The 19,542-nt window shown below is 36.8% G+C and overlaps 1 protein-coding gene and 1 non-coding gene across 2 annotated transcripts; both read left to right on the top strand.

Annotated features, from left to right (window-relative positions):
* The first annotated feature begins 232 nt into the window (after positions 1-232).
* Positions 233-339, top strand: LOC133798873 (small nucleolar RNA R71). The gene has a single exon (XR_009876090.1). It is a non-coding gene; the product is annotated as a small nucleolar RNA R71 (small nucleolar RNA).
* A 14,768-nt stretch (positions 340-15,107) lies between these two features.
* Positions 15,108-17,820, top strand: LOC133794626 (uncharacterized). Its single transcript, XM_062231953.1, has 5 exons — positions 15,108-15,704; positions 16,441-16,593; positions 16,716-16,857; positions 17,069-17,310; positions 17,431-17,820. The coding sequence occupies exons 1-5, from the start codon at positions 15,243-15,245 to the stop codon at positions 17,635-17,637; spliced, it is 1,206 nt and encodes a 401-aa protein (XP_062087937.1). The 5' UTR covers positions 15,108-15,242; the 3' UTR covers positions 17,638-17,820.
* The last annotated feature ends 1,722 nt before the right edge of the window (positions 17,821-19,542 follow it).

Genomic DNA, 19,542 nt, shown 5'->3' with positions numbered 1-19,542 from the left:
GTCTAATTCTTCTTTTACTTCATACCTTCCTAATCTTTTTGGTGAATTAGTTGAGCTAGACCTAGGATCAAAATAATTCCATTGTTGTGAATTGACAGATAAATCTTCAAGGGCGTCCCACGCCTCTTGTCCTTGAAATTTTAAAAAATTTCCAATATGCATAGATTGAATCATTTGACGATTAGAGGGAGTCAAACCATCATTAAAATATTTTACAAGTCTCCATTTTTCAAAACCATGATGAGGACATTTTATTAATAAATATTTAAATCTTTCCCAACATTCATAAAACTCTTCATTATCTTTTTGAAAAAACTCGGAGATTTCTCTCCTTAGACTATCAGTTTTAGAGATAGGAAAAAATTTCAGCAAGAATTTATTATAAAGTTGATCGCATGTAGTTATAGACCCTGTGGGAAGGGAATTTAACCAAGCTTTTGATTTGTCTTTTAATGAAAAAGGAAACAATCTTAGTTTGACCGATTCATCAAAAAAAATTTGAAATTTAAATGTTGAGCAAATTTCTAAGAAATCTTTGACATCCATGTAAGGATCTTCTCTATCTAACCCATAAAAAGATGGTAACAATTGAATGATTGCTGGTTTAAGCTCAAAATGAGTAGCTGAAGTTGTAGGTAAAACAATGCATGAAGGAGCATTAGATGAAATAGGTGCAAAATATTCAAACAAAGTTTTTTTAGGCACAACATTTTCATCAACAAGATTAGCAATAGGTTCCATGATGCTCAAATTTTTACTAACACTTTCAATTTCTAACAAAGATAAACGTCTTTTTACTAATCGATTTTTAGAGTTACGTTCCCAATGATGCATACAATTTTCACAAACAAGGCAACAAATATAATCTCAAACAAACAATTTTCTGATGTGGAAAATCAGTTAAAACCGCAACCACAGAGCATACTTATAATTTTTAGAGATTTCACAACAATATAATTCTTATGGTTTACTTGTCCCCAGGCCTATTTGATTCCACTTACTCGCGCACTACTAACAACTCCCCGAGGTTAATTAGTAGAGGCGGATTGGGAATTTTGTTCAAATTTCCTTTAAGCAAAAATTGCTTATGCTGAAAGGACAAGATTTTTTTTTCCAAGTATTTTTCACAATATTACACTAAAATATTATAAAAGACAAAGAAAAATAAGGCAAAAATTAAATAAGACTAAAATTTAGGCAAGAGTAGGGAGGCATAGCATGCCATCAACCATAACAAAATTAAGGTAAAAATTAGGAGACACAAGTTCCATCAACTAAAACATAAAATAAAAGACTAGGAGGCAAAATTGTCATCAACTAGTAACTTGCGGAAATTAAATAAAATAAAAATTACAACAAGATAAATAAAGAAAATTACAATAAAGGTTAGGAGGCACAAGTGCCGTCAACTAACAAAGAAATATAAGAAATAAAAATTACAACAAAATTATAACAAAATTAGGAGGCACAAGTGCCGTCAACTAAAAAAAACAACAAATATAAATATAAATATATAAGTAAGTTTTTTTTTATGGGTGGTAGAACCATCCCAAATTTTCTTTTTATCTTTTTTTTTTTTAGTTTTTATAGATATATATTTTTTTAGTATTTTTTAAGTGCAAAAAATTAAAATAACTAATAGAAGAATTCACTAACCTTGATATAAATTTTGTTTCTTTTCTTGCAACTCCCCGACAACGGCGCCAAAAACTTGATGGACCCAAAACGAGTATGTTTTAAATATTTATACTCGCAAGCGCACGAATCGTATATGGAATATAGTGTTCGTGTAAACACAAAATCGAACCCAAATGAGTTGTCTAAAATAAAAAAAAAAACTATTTTAAATCAAAAGTAATAAATTCTAACCTAGCTCCAAAGATTGATGAGTTTTAATATTATGAGCATAAAATAAAAGATTGAAAAATAAAACTATTTAAGAGAATAAAAACAAACCAATAATGATTTGAAAATAACTATTAAAAGAAAAGATTATTAAGATACTAGAATCCACAAAATGTAAGTTTAATAATATTTATTAGTATATTGATTCCCAAGTTTTAGTGATAGTTAAAATAATTCAAACTATCATTTTCCAAAAAAATTTATAATTTTAAGCACAAATTACTTCTAAAAAGATAGGATTTTTCTTCACTTTTCAAAATTATAATTTCAAAGCATTTAGTGTAAATCAATCTAATGAAATAACAAATAAATCAATGAACATTATTTATAAGGCAAAACATAATATTTTTGTTCTAAGCATGGATGTGTACAATTTAATGACACGTCTTACACAAAGAATATTATGTTTTTACACTAATGAAGAACAAAGTGTAAATATGTTCTAACAATCTAAAATACAAGATATTTAAGATGAAAGAAATATATGAAGAAGAAAAATCCATAAACTTTGTTGCATTAAAGGGAAATCAACATACAACATAAATATTACCTAGTTACAAGTTGCTTCATCATGATCTTAATAATCTTATAAAAAAGATTAGAAGCACATAACTAGAGTAGAAATTACAAAATAAATGACATACATACTTGCAAAATGCTCTTGAAAACCCCAAAATGGAAGAGAGAATGGTAGAGAGAAAATGGGAGAAAAGAAAATGGTAACCAAAAAATTAAGCACCCTAAAATGGTCTTGAAATTCCATATTTATAGCCAAAATGAAATTATTAAAATAATCAATTTAAATTAATTAAATTGATTAAATTAATTAAATAAAATAAATATGGTATGTAGAGGTAAATTATAGGGTGTAATGATGATGTTGTGGTGAAAATGTGTAAAAGAAAAGAGTAAAAAGTTGGCATTTATGTCATAGGGGACAAATGAGCAATTTGATGGGCTCAAGGGGATTTTAGTGAAGGCAGTGTACGGCTGGGCAAGGCTGAAGGTGTGGAGGCTGATGGCTGCTTGGACAGGTGGCGCGACCCCAGGTGCTTGGAGGAGATGAAGGCTTCGGCAGGGCAGCTGTTGGCAGCTTCGGGCTGGGCCACGTTTTGGCTAGTGCATCAGGTGGGCTGGAGGTTGATGCTGGGAAGGAGAAGCAGGCGCAGCTGCTGGCAGGAGAAATTGGACTTGGGCCTGTGGCTGCCTTGAGCTGGCTGATGCATCAGGTGGGCTGGGCTCATTTGGGCTTTTAATTATCAAAAATGTCAATTTCCTTGAAATTTGCCACTTTTTCTTTCTTTTCTTTACTCTTCAAAGCCCAAAAAAATTACAATTTACTCCCTACAAAATAAACATAAATTAAATCAAAATAAAATATTTTCAACTATAAAATAAATCATATTAATTCATTGAAAATATTAATTAAAACTTAATTTAATTTAAACATTTAAGCTCAAAATTGCATCTTTTTACTCCCAACTTAACAATATTAATTTTAAATAATTAAACTATAACATTTTACAATAATATAACTATAAAAATACACAAAAATATATAAAATTAAAATAAACCTAATAAATTCAAAGTTACTTATAAACTTAATAAATTAATTGAAAACTCAAGAACTAAGCAACAATTAGCATATAAAATATAATAAAATAACTCTATTTTGTAGAGTTATCAACTAACAAGCAAGTCACTAGCTTAAACAGATGAGTGACTGCTGGGTAAGTCACACGGGGCTCAACACCCACAGCCATATGACTAAATAGTCACTGTGGCTCTAAGTAACTAGCCTTTGGCTAGACAAGCGCTTATAGTATTCTTCGAACTTGAGGTCGGTCCGGCATTAATGCTCTTCTGAGTCATTTAATGCAGATGTCGATTAGATCTAATCTTTATTGGCTTGCGTTGAACACGCTATGATCGTTCCTGACTTATGAGTCAGCACTGAGTGACCAGTGCCCAGTACCACTGCCGAACTTGACTAATGAGTCACAGCTTCACAGTTGATACTGACACCTTTGCCAATTCTGACTAATTAGTCAGTGCCATGCATAAGTGAGCAAGATTTGCTAAGCATTCAATAATCAATCCATGTCCACATTTACACATTCAACATGCCTCATGAATAACCATGCATGTCACATATGGGGTACAGTTTTCTTACCTCTAATTCGAGCGAGAATGAATAAAAGAACGACTATTGAGAACGGTCTGACTTTTAGTCCTTTAGCGGTCACCTAGTCATAACCAAATATGGGACACCATCAATAAAATGAATAACAAAGGTTCCCAAACCAAGATCTAGCCTCCAGGACATCAATCCCCACTAATCTGGGTAGTAGGAACAATCCCGAGGCCTAAAACCAAGTTCTCGAGGTCAAAACACTCAAACGGCCACAAAACCACCCAAGAGTCGCGGCCCTAGCACCTTGAGCCGCGGTGTAACGCCCTGCTAATTAGGGTCCATTACCAAGTGTGTTTAAAGCCAGTGCTAGACTTGCTAAACAAGTCATTTGGACTAAACATGTGATTAAGCCACTAAAGGTTTAGGTATTAAAACTTTTGGTTAACTCATAAACATTTCCATTAAGTTAAAAACATGTTCTTTACATGGAACCCAAAACATCAGCTTAAAAGTCAATTACAACATTCAGGTTACATAATAAGCCGAAATAGGCGGCAAAAGCTGGGTTTGACCCTAGTTCCCCTGAGCATCTCGGCCGTGGTGGTCAAGCGGACTGCATATGTACATACCACTGCTAATGTCCTCCGACTCATGGCTGGCTGAGCTTCTCTTTACCTTCACCTGCACCACAAAGCACCAGTGAGCCAGAAGACTCAGCAAGAAAACATATTCAACAGCTTACAGGATAAAACGATTGTCAAGCAGTAATAACTGAAACTGATGTATTCATTAAACCCAACTGGAGACCATAGAGTCACTCAAGTGCATGTTTCACTTTCTTTCAAGTTGTTGGCATCCGAGCCAGTCAAGTGCATGTCGCACTCCCCAGGATGCCCAGCCATGGTGGCCTGCACTCCACGTGCATTATGCCAATCTTATCTTATAAACTAAGTTCTTTAAGCCCTTGACTTGTAAGTCAAGCCACCATGTGCCTCCAACTTATAAGTTGAAGCTTTGGGACTCTCAACTTATAAGGCGAGTCTCCCAGAGTTCAATATATTCTCAACTAATAAGTTGATCCCCACTTAACACCCTAATAATCCTTTAGTTTATAAACCAAACTTCACACTCATAACAGACAGTCACATGTTTCACATAGCATACCTATCAATAATCACATAATGCATTATAATACATTCACACAGTAGTCATAAGCATAATAATAATTATGTACGTTACAGTGTACCTAATCAGATATTAGCAAACATAATTATAATTATGTTCATCACCTTAACTAAGCTCTAATCATTCATTCACATAACAAGTGCAGTTTTCTTACCTTCAGTCCGTATGCAGGTTATTAGCGACAACCCTCTGAGTACGATCCCCGATTCAAGCCCTTAGCGAAAACCTAGTCGCAACCGTAATAAGGAAGTTCCATCAACAATAGGTAAATAACAACTTCCAGACCAACTCTTAGCCTCTGGGACATCGAATTTCACTTAACAAGGAAGTTAAATCGATCCTGAGCCCAAATGGTTAAGTTCCCAATCTAAAAATCCCATTAAGGCCAAATTTCCCCTTAAGGGCTGTGACCCCTCACACCCAAGCCGCGACCCGCCTCTAATTCCAGAGGCTCGACCTCCCTAGAAACCAATGCGCATCGCAGCGCGCCCCTAAGGCACCGCGGCCCGCCCCTGCCTCCGAGCCCTGCTGGCTCAAAATTCTCTTCGCAGGCCGCGGCTCACCAGAAATGAGCCACGACTCAGCCCCACGAACCCAAAATTTTTTGGGTTTTTCTTCAACCGAACCCAGCCAAAACCTAATCAATTTCATCCCACTCCCCCAATTTAATTCCCACAACTTATATATTCATCCTTACCAACAAAACCCAACCAATTATCACAATAAATCTTATCAAACTACCAAACCCAACCTCTCAATTATCAAGCATGCATAAACACCTTTACTCTAAATATTTCAGCATAATAAACCAAACAATTTACAGTTCAAAACTCTTACCTCAACTGAGATGAACCTCTTGAGCTTAACCTCTATTTTCCTAAAGCCTAACACCATGATTCCTAGACTTTACTCTTCAATTCCCCAAGAACAACTCAAGCATCCATGGCACCTAGAGAAAACGAGGGAGAAGAAGAGAGCTGCTGAATTCCTTTTCTTTTAGTTTCCTGTAATTTCTCAAACCTTCTGAGTATAATCCAGCCAGCCAAGTCTAAAACCCCAAGTGTAATTGACTAAATTGCCCATTTCCCTTAACCTATACAACAAGTGCCCACAAGGGAAATTTTGTCATTTGCCTTAAATCCCGCTATCCACAATTTGCATCTTATAATTCCCGCTACTTCCAATTTTTCTCAAACGGTTACCAATAAATTTTCCCATTACCCACTAATTCCCAGTAATGTACTAAATCAATAAAATACCCCTAAGCTTACCCTGAGCTGGGTATTAAGACCCCATTGTGACTTTTCTGCTAACTTGCTCATCGGGATCGCCTCTCGTCGAGTAACTCAAATATATCCACATAATAATGTGGTCTCAATCACACAAACACATATTTGCATTTATTTTCCCGAACGGGTCAAATTACTAAAATACCCTTCTTATAAGAAACGGGCCCACATACACATATTTAATATCTCTAACATGCTAATATAATTATATTATAATATAATTCACATAATAACTCAAATATTGCCTCCCGGCCCCCTAATCCAGGCACTAAGCCACATTAGGAAATTTGGGATGTTACACGCGGCCCCCAGCCACACTAGGAGCAAGGGCCACGGCGCCCAACATTCCCAAAATGCCTCACCTGCCTCTTCAAGCTTGGGCCGGGGCACACAACACTCCCAAAATGCCTCACCTGCTTCTTCGAGCTTGGACTGCGACGCCCAAGAACAGGGCCGCGACCCCCCACCCAGACCAACCATGAACTCGATTTCCTTCATCGCAAACCTTCCAAAACACACCTAAACATTTCCAAATCCAAAAATCAAAGTTCACAAACTTCCCAATGATCCAAAACCATCAAATCCTGAGGCTCAAACGAACCAAAAACTCAAAGATTCACAAAATCCAATTCGAAGCTTAGAAACTCTAAAAACTCAAAACTTAAAACTTAGATTACCTTTGATTGGGTTGTTTCTCGTTAAATCCTTTGGTCAAGAAGCTTCTAATCTTTCCTAGGATCGCTATGCCTTGATCCTCGCTTGATTCCGACTTTTATAACTCAAGATTTCTTCGAAAATGCCTCGAATGGTAAAATGAACTAACGGGAAGAGAGAAAAAGTATTTTTCTAACGTACGGTTCTGTCTTACAAGCTACTTCAAGCTTAAGTAAACTTAAATAAAACCTAGTGCTCGGGGTCCCGAAAACACCCCCGGGGACACTATAGCCAAAACTTGCAGAATTCCCTCCTGATCTCAATAACTCCCAATTAATCATCAAATAACATTCTCGTTACTCAATATCCCAATAAATGACCCCATTATGACAAAACCGCTAATTCATAGTATAAAACCGTCTCATGCCGAATAGCCCAAATATATCTTCATAATAATGGGATCTCATCCATATAACTCACAATATGCACCAAAATACACAATTATGCCATCAATGGGCCAAATTATCAAAACACCCCAATAATCAGATGTGGACCCACATGCATGCATATAACATCATATTATAATAGGGAAATTTGACTTTTAATGCATTAAGTGACACTACATTTAAAAACACCCTATCACTAAATGACTCTCATTTTGGTGCTACTAATGACCTTACTACCCAAAATACCCCTGCCATTTTTTCTCACAGACTCTCCGTATCCTCTCCCAAAGTCCCGAAGCAAGCAAAATTTGTAACACTTCAACTCGATTGAATCCGTAGAACCCAGCCATTGTCTTCCACGACTACGAACAAGGGCTCCCAAAGGGTCAGAGTTGACGATCGGAGAAGGGGAAGGAGAAAACGTCGAGCAATCCGACCAAACTCTTAGGAAACAACCCCAAAGAAAGCGAAGGTGAGGGATTTTATTTTTAATCTGCAATATGTGTATGTGCTTGGTTTTTTTTGTTGATTTTTGTTCATAGTATAGATCAGGGCTGGGGAATGAAGAAATCTGGGTTTTTTTTCAAGATTTTTTATGCACCTCGATAGGACTCGATATTATATGCTAGGGTCTGGATTTGATTGTGCCTCGATAGGCCTCGATGGGACATGATAGGACTCGATGAAATTTTAGGCTTATAGAAATTTTAGCATATACCTCGATAGGACTCGATGCTATTGGCCATATGGATTATGTAGCCTTTGCCTGGATAGGAATCGAAAGGACTCGATGATATGAGGCTTTGCGATTTTTAGGACCTACCTCGATAGGAATCGATAGGCCTCGATAGGACTCGATGATACGAGGATTTGGGATTTTTAGCACCTACCTCGATAGGACTCGATAGTAACCAGATGATATCTTGCTTTAAGATTTTTAGGACCTACCTCGATAGGCCTTGATAGGCCTCGATAATACTCGATAGTAACTCGATGATATAATTCTTTGGGATTTTTATAACCTACCTCGATAGGACTCGATAGTAACCCGATGATATCATGCTTTGGGATTTTAGCACCTACCTCGATAGGCCTCGATAGTAGCTGCCTCGATAGTGACCAGATTGTTTTACATTTTTAACATTTTTGTTTTTGTTTTTTTTCTTCAGATGCCTAACCTTATTATGCCGTTGGAGAATCACTTTACTGGTCGTGTCACTTATAGGGGTAGTGCCTACTTGGATACCCTTATAGAGTAGTTTCAGAGGCATGGTCTTATTGAAAGGGCACAAGCATGATCGTTGGGACAGTTCTTTAAGGTGAAGCCGTTTAGTTTTTCTGGGGTTCTGCTGCATCAGCTAATGTTGCGTAAGGTAGAATGCAAGAAGCCTGAAGAGGGTCAGTTATACATGGGCAACACTCTGTGTAGATTTGGTATTGCAGAGTTTGCTCTAGTTACGAGGCTAAATTTTGGGAAATCACCTTCCTCAGATGAGTTGAAAGAGCATCTTTCAAGTGATCGGATCATCCAGGAATATTTTAATGGTGATTCGAAGGTTAGTTTTGGTCAGTTGGAAGATGCTTTGAAGGCCTCCACAAACCCAGAAGAAGCATTTAAGATGGGTTTGTGCTATTTGATAAATGGGGTATTGAATTCCCCAGAGAAGACAACGACAATATGGGGAGATTCGCTGAGGATGGTTGAGGATCTTGATTACTTTTTCAAGTATCCATGGGGGAAGTTGTCATTTAAGAAGGTTAGCAGAGGAGTTCAGAAGGACATGAAGAAGCAATTGAAACACTTCGAGGAGAAGAAGAAAGAGGGGTCAAGAAAAAAACAGAAGGAGGCGAAGTATAGTTTCTATGGCTATGCACCTGCACTTCTTTACTGGGCCTTTGAGGCCATGCCTTCTCTCGGGAGTAAGTTCGGTGAGAACAGTGGGAACCAGATACCGAGGATGCTTAGCTGGGCTATGAAGACTGATATCACTATTTCGACAGCTCAGTTGGTTCCTATATTCGCCAACCGTCGAGTAAGTTCCATTTTATCTTGTTAAATGTCACAAATTAATTGATTAACGATTTATTTTATTAAAGTTTTTCTGACACATGTTATTCAACTATGCAGTTAGTGGTATTTTCCATGCTGAAGCCACGTCCTGGTGAGGTAGTCTACTACAATAGCCTCCCAGAAGTTGATTCCAGGTTATTCCCTGAGTTGGAATCAACTGTGGGGGAGGCTGGGACTGCAGCGGAGGAAGTAGTAGTACTTGAGAAGAAGGCAGAGAAGCTGGCAAAAGTTGTAAAGGAAGCCTCCATTTTTTACGAGGATGTCCTGAAGGTTGAGGAAGGCATTTCACAGGCTTGTACAGCTTCATCTAGTCAGGTTGCCCAGCCTGATTATGAGCAATTGATGCAGAGGCTCAAGAGGGTTGAGGAGGGCCAGGCGATCTTACTACAGAATCAGACTACGATCATGGCTCAGTTGGCGCAGCTACTTTCAGTGGTCTCAGGTTGATCCACCGACGTAAAATCAGATACAGAGTCTGATATCTTGCCTGCAGAGTATGAGCGCGGTGATAAACTCTCCACTCCACAGGCCCAGACATCTGTAGTTGCCAGTGATGCTGACAGTCCCAGTGTACGAGTACTGCAGCCGGAGGAGGCAGCTGGCCTTGAAGTTGTCAAGAAGAAACGCAGGCCCAAGCATTTTGACGACTTCACCGACCCAACGAAGAAGATCAGACAAGATAAACAGGGGCTAGTTGCTGAACCATTGAGGAAGTGTGACCCACAACAGGAGAAGAGTTTCCATAAGTGGATCATCGGGAAGATCGACAACAAGAGAGTCTGAAACGTCTATACTGGGATGCACGGTGTAGCATGGCTCTTGCAGTTGCACATGTCCTCCCTTATGTTGTTTGCCATGTACCGAGTACCATCGGTAGCAAATTTCCTCTTGATTAGGTGCCCAACAACTCACGGTGATGCTTGACGGTGGTCCTTATCTCGAATTTCTTGTGAGCAAGTGTGTACTTCGTTGTATACAGTAATCTTGAACATTTTAGATCGCATTTTTTTCTTACCCTTCAATCTCCAACTACAATCAAGATCCTTGCAGGTAATGTACCACACATCAGTCCCAGATTTCTTCACCATAAACTCAAAATTATTCTTCATTGCAAATATGGATGCTTTGGTTTTCAATTCAAGCTTGTTCTGAAAGAACTTCCAAAGGTGCAATTCTCCTGAAGCTTTTCTGGTTAAGGAATGATGTTGATGTGAGGCCTCTATATCCTCTTTGGTGAACATGGGAGCACTCCATGTTCTACGATCTTCACCTAAGTCCAATGAAGAACTCCATCTAAAACTATCATTGGTTCTACTTGGACCTGGACGACTATTGCTGGTCCCAGGTGTTTGCCGATCTTCTATTTTGTGCTCCTCATCTACCATAACATCTAAACTCTGTGTTGGAAAATCTGTCCTAACATCTGGCCCACCAAGATCTGTTGCATCAGCAACAGGATCGTCGTTGACATAAGGATTGTAGCCATAGGGATCGTACTCCGTCGTGTCATGCACAAATGGTGGATCTCTAACCGGGATATCATCATGGACTATGATGTTTGGATTTGTCTCGGAAACACATGTTCGACCGTCACCTTGAGTTCCTTTGAAACCATGACATGGAGGAGAAATGTTCTCTTCAAATCGAACTTTTTTATTAACGCTGGCAGAAGTCGATACATTTTTTATACCTCCCTTCTTAATCAATGTCACACATAGATGAATGAGCTTCTCAACAGATTTTGATGCTAACCCAATGAATGCACGCACATGCCTATCATTTTTTATAAGGGTAGGTTTGACGGATTGTGATAGGCATGTGTACGAGACCTCAATTTTCAATTCATGCACACATTTAACCACTTCAAGCTCATCGTACAGAATGTCAAGCAGTTGTTCATACGTCACACCCTTCTCCACGGGAAAAACTTGATTTTCAGTATCTCTGAAAATCCAATCCCTATTTTTGAGTTCCCAAACACCATTGAATGCAAAAAATATGGAAACAATCGAATCTGCAAGAAAAAAACAAAAAAAAAAAGTCAAAAAGTTAAACTACAACATAAAACAGCAAAATTTCGATTTCTATCGATATATGTCGAGACCTATCGAGGTCACATTATCGATGTATATCGAGGCCTATCGAGGCAAACAATCCAATTAAATTCCTATACACCTATCAAGTTTTATCGAGTACAGTCGAGGACTATCGAGGCAAACAATTCAATAAAATTCTTATACACCTATCGAGTTTTATCGAGTACAGTCGAGGACTATCGAGGCAAACAATCCAATTAAATAACATCCTAACACTATCGAGGTCCATCGAGGACCATCAAGCCAGCATGCATGCAACACATTGAGGCCTATCGAGTTTCATCGAAACTCATCGAGGCATGCAAAAAATCCAGAAAAAAAAAACGCATGAAGTATCCAAAATTCATTCCGATAGTGAAAACTTGCAATAAAACATGAAGGCATACACAGATCTGTTCGAAATAAGACAAATAATGTAGACAGATAAGTTTCCTCACTACATATAACAAATATATATTTACCCATACGATTTTTACCCCTAGATCCGAAATCCAAAATGAAGTTTCTTGACTTGAAAGGACTCACAACTTGCTCCTAGATCCGAAATCCAAATTGAGCTCGAAAATTAGTATACATTAAGATAATGGTGGTTGACTTTTTTTGTGTGTATGAGAGTTTGAGAGATAGAGAGTGAAAACGAAGAGATAGAGAGGGAAGACTGAGAAAAAAGAGAGGGAAACTTATTTGAGGGGCATTTTGGGAATTGAGGAAAATACTAGCATAAAAATATGATATTTTTTAAGCTTGATATTATTTTGACATTCGATCCCCTGAATAGAGCTGTAATGTGGGCCGGCCCGGCCCACATTTTCGTGCCTCCGATAAATTCGGGCCCGGCCCATGTCGTGCCGTGTCGGGCCGGCCCACTTTCCTTATTCTGGCCAAAATTTGGGCCCACTTTATTTTTGCCAAAAAATATGAGGATGGAGAATTGAACCCTCCACCTCCTCTTTAACCATCAATGGACTTACCACCAAACCAAATACATTTCTTTGTTTAAATTATAATTTTAGATATTTTTATATATTTTTTAACAATATTTTACACAAAATTATATCAAAGATTGTTGACGCCGTTTTTCGTCAACAGTGAAAGGAGAGCACGTAAACAATAACTGATAATGGCCAATTAAAATATCACAATACAAACACACGATTTTTACGTGGTTCAGCAGTTAAATCTGCCTAGTCCACGAGTCTCTGTTATTAAACTCAAGATTATCTCTGAAAATCCTTGAGCATGAATTCTTCAGAGTTTTCTCCCAAGGTTCAGAATTTCGGTCCATTACAATGGTGCATGACCTTCTCTATTTATAGAGAAGGTTGTAGAATACTATCCCACACATTTTGGGTAGTTACTCTTTTTGTGTAAATAAAATTAATGGCTTTAAATGCCTATAATCAAATATAAAAGGGAACGTCCCCTGAAGACCAGGGGACGTATAACTGACCAAATAATATCTCACGATTCTAGGGGATTTACAGTAATAAATGAGGATCACATCTCGTATGGACAACACTTATAGATATTCAAGGTTTTTATCATATATCTCCAAGGCTTTAGCTTCCCAGGTTTCTCGTCAGCTTTCGAGCTAAAGACATCTCCCGATGTCACATGGCTTTCGAGATCGTCTTTGCGTCGAGCTCGGGACCCCTGATCCGGGGTCATCCCTGAGGATGGATGCGTCTCCGGAGCTACCTTTCGAGATCATGAACACTTCGAGGTCACCATATTCGAGGTCGTCTATGTCTTGCAGGCTCGATATTTAGTCTTGGAGCATACTCTAAACCTTACGAGTCCAATTGTTTGTGAATCCAACTTTCGAGGTCACACTTAACATGGCTCGAAAACTGGGTACAACAAAGATAATTATTAAAATTTTAATACCTACTAATAAATGCTAAAAAATTTAACTAACAAATCTTAAAATAAATTAATATAATTATAAAAATATAAACATTGAGAAAAATAAGACTTTTATTATCATTTTAATTTATTAATAATTGACAAATAAAAATTTATTATGATTATTAATGTCAAAATATCGAGTTTTTTATCGTGTCGTGCTTTCGGGCTAGTTTGTTCATGCTTTCGTGTCGTGCCTTCGGGCTTGTCATGCTCAGGCCCATGTCGTGTCGTGCCGTGCCAATTTTCAATTCGTGTCGTGCCTGGCCGAGACCCATATTTTTTCGTGCCGTGTCGTGCTTGTGCCTCCCGGGCTTGTGCCGGTTTCGTGCCGTGCTCAAAAGCCCGGCCCGTATTTACAGCTCTACCTTATATACATCAAAATTCAAATTTCTCTTATAATATAATTCACATAAACATGCATATTATCATTTAATGACACAATTAAACAGTTATAGCCCTCCCGGCCTACTAATCCCGCCATTAAACCGCATTAGGGATTTCGGGGCATTACAATAGTTTCGATTTTTCTTAAAGTTTTTTTTAATATTTTAATTAAATTTGATTTAGAAATAGATTTAAAAATAAATAATTTATTTTAATTTAGTTTTTTTTCTATGTTTCATATTTTTATTTTATTAAATCAATTTTTAAGTTTATATTTTTTTATTCATAGATTTTTTATGTGAAATTAGATTTTAATTTTTAATCTTATTTTTTCTAATTTTAAATTAATTATATTTATTTTTAAAATAAAATTTAAATAATTAATTAACTATTTAATACGTGGTCCAATAGAATGTGTACACAAGTGTCTTCGCTAGCATTTAATGGATCTAGTTGGAATTTAACAGCCAAAATGACTCATATGCAACAAAAATGTAACAGTATGGGGTATTGCCGTAAAAAATTTGATTGGGGTTAATAGTGCATGAACTCGAAAAGATTAGGTGGTTTTGCTTCAAATATTCCAAAAAAATATAAATTCATTATCTTATAGTATTGAAAATACTATATTGGTTTCTATGTTTTTTCCGAATACACGATTGACCCATATATTTTGTTAAAGGACAATTCAGACTATGTATTTTACAAAATGTATCAAAATAGAAGTTTAGACTCGATTTTGTTAAAATATTTTCAATTATAAGATCAATTTTTAGGTCGTTGGAGGTGAGATAGTTCATAGTAGCAGAGAAGGTGATCGAGGAGCTGAGAATGAAACATTATATTTGAAAATATTTTAACCAAAATCGGATCTAGAATATCATTTTAATATATTTTGTAAAAACATAAATTCAAATTGTTATTTAACAAAATACAAATAGCAATAACATATTTGAGAAAAAGAAAGGGGTAAAATTATCATTTTCGCATGTAATATTCCCAACATATTATTAGGACTAAACACTATGGACTTCTTTATATCATTTGACCCTAACACTCTCGTTAAATGACCGGAATCTCCCATTTTAACGGCGCCGGGGAAACTTTCCGATTAGTAATTTTCCCGAGAAAGTGTCTAAGCTCATCATTTTAACGGCCCAAAAAAAAAAAATGTGGCAAAGATCAGCTTCATTCATTCTCGACCAACAATACCAACGTCAAAACGATCTCGCTTCGTCTTCAAAACCGGAAGCCCTTTCTCTCTCTCCGCCTCCGCTTTCATCGATGGCTGACACCTTCGAAAACCCTAACTCTAACCCCAAGATCTCCGCCTACTACCAGACCAGGGCCGCCCACCACGCAGTTGTCACCAGTGATTGGCTGGCCCAGGCCCAGGCCGCTGTTGGCCGCTTACCCGACGATAAAGCCCCGCCGGAACCCGAACTCCCGACAGACTCCAAACTCGGAAAACCCTTCAGTTTTATCGACGAGTTTAACAATTGGCGGAAACAGCCGGATTTGGCTGAGGCTGTGGCGGCGATTCGAGCCTTGGCGGCTGTCATTAGGGCTAGCGAGGCTACCACCATGATGGAGCTCGAAATTGAGCTTAAGAAGGCCTCCGACTCGCTTAAAGTCAGTAGCTTTCTTAGCTCCTTGCTCTAACTTTCCTTCTATTTGTTTTTTCTGAAAGTTGATATATTTAGGGTTAGTTTTTAGAGAAATTGTGTATTAGGATCGAATTCCATTGTGATTGGGTGGATTATTGAACTTACTTATGTGTATATACCTACACTACTCGTATTTGCTAACTGTATGAAATTGCTTCTGCAAAACTCAGCTACGAAGTATGTTTGCCTTTATAATCATTGTTTCCTCTAGAAGAAGCCCTTCGCAAAATTTTGGTGACAGTCTGATGTGTTACGAATTGGTGTAGAACATTTAGACCTTTGAATAATTTTGGTCGATGAATATTGAGAAAAGATGATTTGGTGGAAAGCTTGTTAGTGATCTTGAATAGGTTGGTTGTTTTGACAATATGCCTCCTTCAAAAGAACTTAAAGGCTTGGATGAATAAGGCCAACCTTTGTACTTCAGAAGGTAAAGATGGAAAAGAAAGGGACTCTGTATCCAATTCAGCACACTCTTAGTTTTAGTTTGAAGAAAAAATTCTACACTATGAGAACGTGGATTTAATTGCATGATAATCTATCAGAAGTCAGAAAACGAATGCAGGATCAACCCATATAGCATATCATGTTAATGATCATATATACAGAATACATTTATATATATGTACATACATTTTGTGATGTAGTAGTTAATAGTCTTGTTTTCGTAAGTAATCTTTTGTCGCTAATGTGCTTTACAGTCATCAGACCCGACCTCTATCTCCTTGACAGCAGGCTGTGATCTTTTCATGAGATATGTGACTCGAACTTCAGCTCTGGAATATGAGGAATTTAATTCTGCTAAGTCTCGTTTAATTGAGCGTGCAGAGAAGTTTGGGGAGATATCATATAAGGTATTTGTGTTAGTTTCAGCTCTCTGAAGCCAAGGCTTTTTTGTTTTTGTTGTTGTTGTTGGGTGTGGGGGGGAATTGGAACAAATTATTCAATTTGTGTGCATATTTTTCCTAATGTTCAGGCACGTAGAATCATTGCTATGCTTAGTCAAGACTTTATCTTTGATGGTTGTACCATTTTGGTTCATGGTTTCTCAAGAGTTGTTCTGGAAGTTCTCAAGACTGCAGCGCAGAACAAGAAACTCTTCAGAGTTTTCTGCACAGGTATTTTTACACTCCTAACCATTTATGTTGTTTGGTATGTACTTTTAAAACCAAAATGGATGCAATTTGCTTGATTTAATGTGGAAAATACCTAATTTTTCTATTTTGATATAAGCTCTGAAAATTAACTTTGGGTTCTAGCTCTTTAGATTTTAATTAATTGAACCTGTTATTGACCACTATTGCTTCTTGATTATTATGTAAATTGCAGAGGGCAGACCAGACAGAACTGGTTTACGGTTGTCAAATGAGTTGACCAAACTTGATGTTCCTGTTAAGCTCCTGATAGACTCTGCAGTGGCTTACACCATGGACGAGGTTGACATGGTATTCGTCGGAGCAGATGCAGTGGTGGAAAGTGGTGGAATAATTAACATGATGGGAACATACCAAATTGCACTTGTGGCACACAGCATGAACAAACCAGTTTATGCAGCTGCTGAAAGCTACAAGGTTGGCTGAAATTTGCTCTTTAAACACAAATCGTTTGTTGTCTGACATATTCTTCAATCTATAAAATCAGCCGACGCTTGTCGAATCCAAATTCCTTGATATCATCCTATTGTTTTGCAGTTTGCTCGTCTTTACCCATTAGATCAGAAAGACATGGCTCCAGCATTACGCCCTATTGATTTTGGGGTACCCATCCCATCAAAGGTTGAGGTCGAAAGGTCAGCCAGGGATTATACCCCTCCTCAGTATCTTACCCTACTTTTCACAGACTTGGGTGTTCTCACTCCATCAGTGGTCAGTGATGAACTCATCCAGTTATACTTATAGCCCTTGAAGAATTCAGTTTTGCCTTATTTCCTCCCTTCCCCCTCCATAAGTTATATTATTGGGGGGAGGCTTCATAAAAATGTTGTAATTTTGACTTGTAACACAAAAAATTTCGACCATGAAATTGAGATGGACTGTTCTCATGCATGCTTTGCTTATAATATAATGTGGTCCTTTCATTGTCCTTGGATTGGTGATGATTTCTTAAGCTTATAGCATCTTCAAATGTAGTGTCAAATTGGTGATGCATGTTAAAATATAACTTGCTTTACAAAAAAGTTGTTCCAATAAAGTTGTTCCAATAGTGGACTAAAAATTGTGCTATATTTGTGATTTTATATATTTTTATCATTTTTATTATTTTAATATTATTTTTAATAATCATGCTAGACTTTTTACATTATTATTATTTTTAACTATCAATAATAAAATATAAAATAAAATTATTAATTTTTTTTTGTATATTTTCAATAAATATCAAATAATCATTAATGAAAATTTAATTTTTGTATAAACTTTTACTATTATACATTGGAGCATGATATTAAAAATTGTGCCAAATATATCACATGTTACTTTTTTGTTTTTTTGTGACAAATATAACACAATATTTACATTTACTCAAAATTGTTAAATGGAATGGTTAGGAGGAGACCATCTCCATTTTAAGTCAGGCAAGTTAAGAGCCAAAGTCAGGCAAGTTTGGCTTTAACTTTAAAGCTGATTTTTTTTAAAACAGAGAAAATTGTTTTTAGAGAACAATTAAAGGTGCTTGGCCATGTTTTCTTATAACAATTTTATAAAACAAAGATACAAAAAATAGAAATTTAGAGAGTAGTTAAAAATATTTTCCAAGTTTTCAGAAAACACCCGATTAAAATAAGAAAATGAAAACTGAGACAGCCATTGAGTCTTTCTTCTCCATAATAAACATGCTCTGCTCTGATGCTATACTCTAGTCTCAGCCTAGACATCAATTATCTTAACTACTTTATTGCAATCAGATTTTTTTCTCTTTATCTTATCTTCTCTTTTGTGCCCTAAACCAAGATTTGAGTTTGAAATTTTTGATTTGCATCTGAAATTTTTGAGTTTCTTCTTTGTTTTGAGTTTCTCATCACAAGATTACAACGAAAAACTATTGGTATTGTCAAATCTTTGCAAATATATTCCATACGCATACATTTATACACAACTCAATATCAGGTAATGTGATTATTGTTTGATTATACTTTGTATTTACATTGTTTATGATATTTTTTTGTAGTGATTTTAAACATATTTGTTGAATTTTCATAGTAGTCTTTAATAAGTGGCTAGCAGGTGTTTGTAATAATGCTCAAATGAAAATGGAGTTGGTGGAATATGAAATTCAAAGGGTATCTCAAACTCTATAAATATGAGTCTAATGCTCACCATAGGGGCTTGATTAGACACACTATAAGGGTATCTCAAACATTGGTACCACTTGTAAGACACACTATTTCTATCCACAAACATTTCGCTAGAAATTCACCATAGGGGCTTGATTATTCCAGATAGCTATTTCCATTTGTATGAGTTCTTTTAGTGCTTGAGTTCTGATACCAAGTTGTAACGCCCCAACTCCTGGGACCGTTACGGTGTGCCTTGTAAATAGTGCTAAACTCGCTAACCGAGTCATTTGGCCAAAATCGTGATCTAAGTATGATTAGCGGTTTAGGGATTAAACATTTTGGTTAAGATGTAACGTTTCACTAGAACGTTTAATATATACATTGGGATCCCGAAAATATAAATTTAAGAGTTTATTACAGAAAATATTTACAATAGGCCGTTCTAAGCGGCAAAACAGGGTTCAACCCTAGTTCCATTTTAAACCTCGGCCGTGGTGGTCGAGCAACTGCATATGTACACGTCATCACC

This window comes from Humulus lupulus, chromosome 8, assembly GCF_963169125.1.
Source record: "Humulus lupulus chromosome 8, drHumLupu1.1, whole genome shotgun sequence".
In the NCBI taxonomy this organism is placed as follows: Eukaryota; Viridiplantae; Streptophyta; class Magnoliopsida; order Rosales; family Cannabaceae; genus Humulus; species Humulus lupulus.
This window is presented reverse-complemented; position numbering and strand designations above follow the sequence as displayed.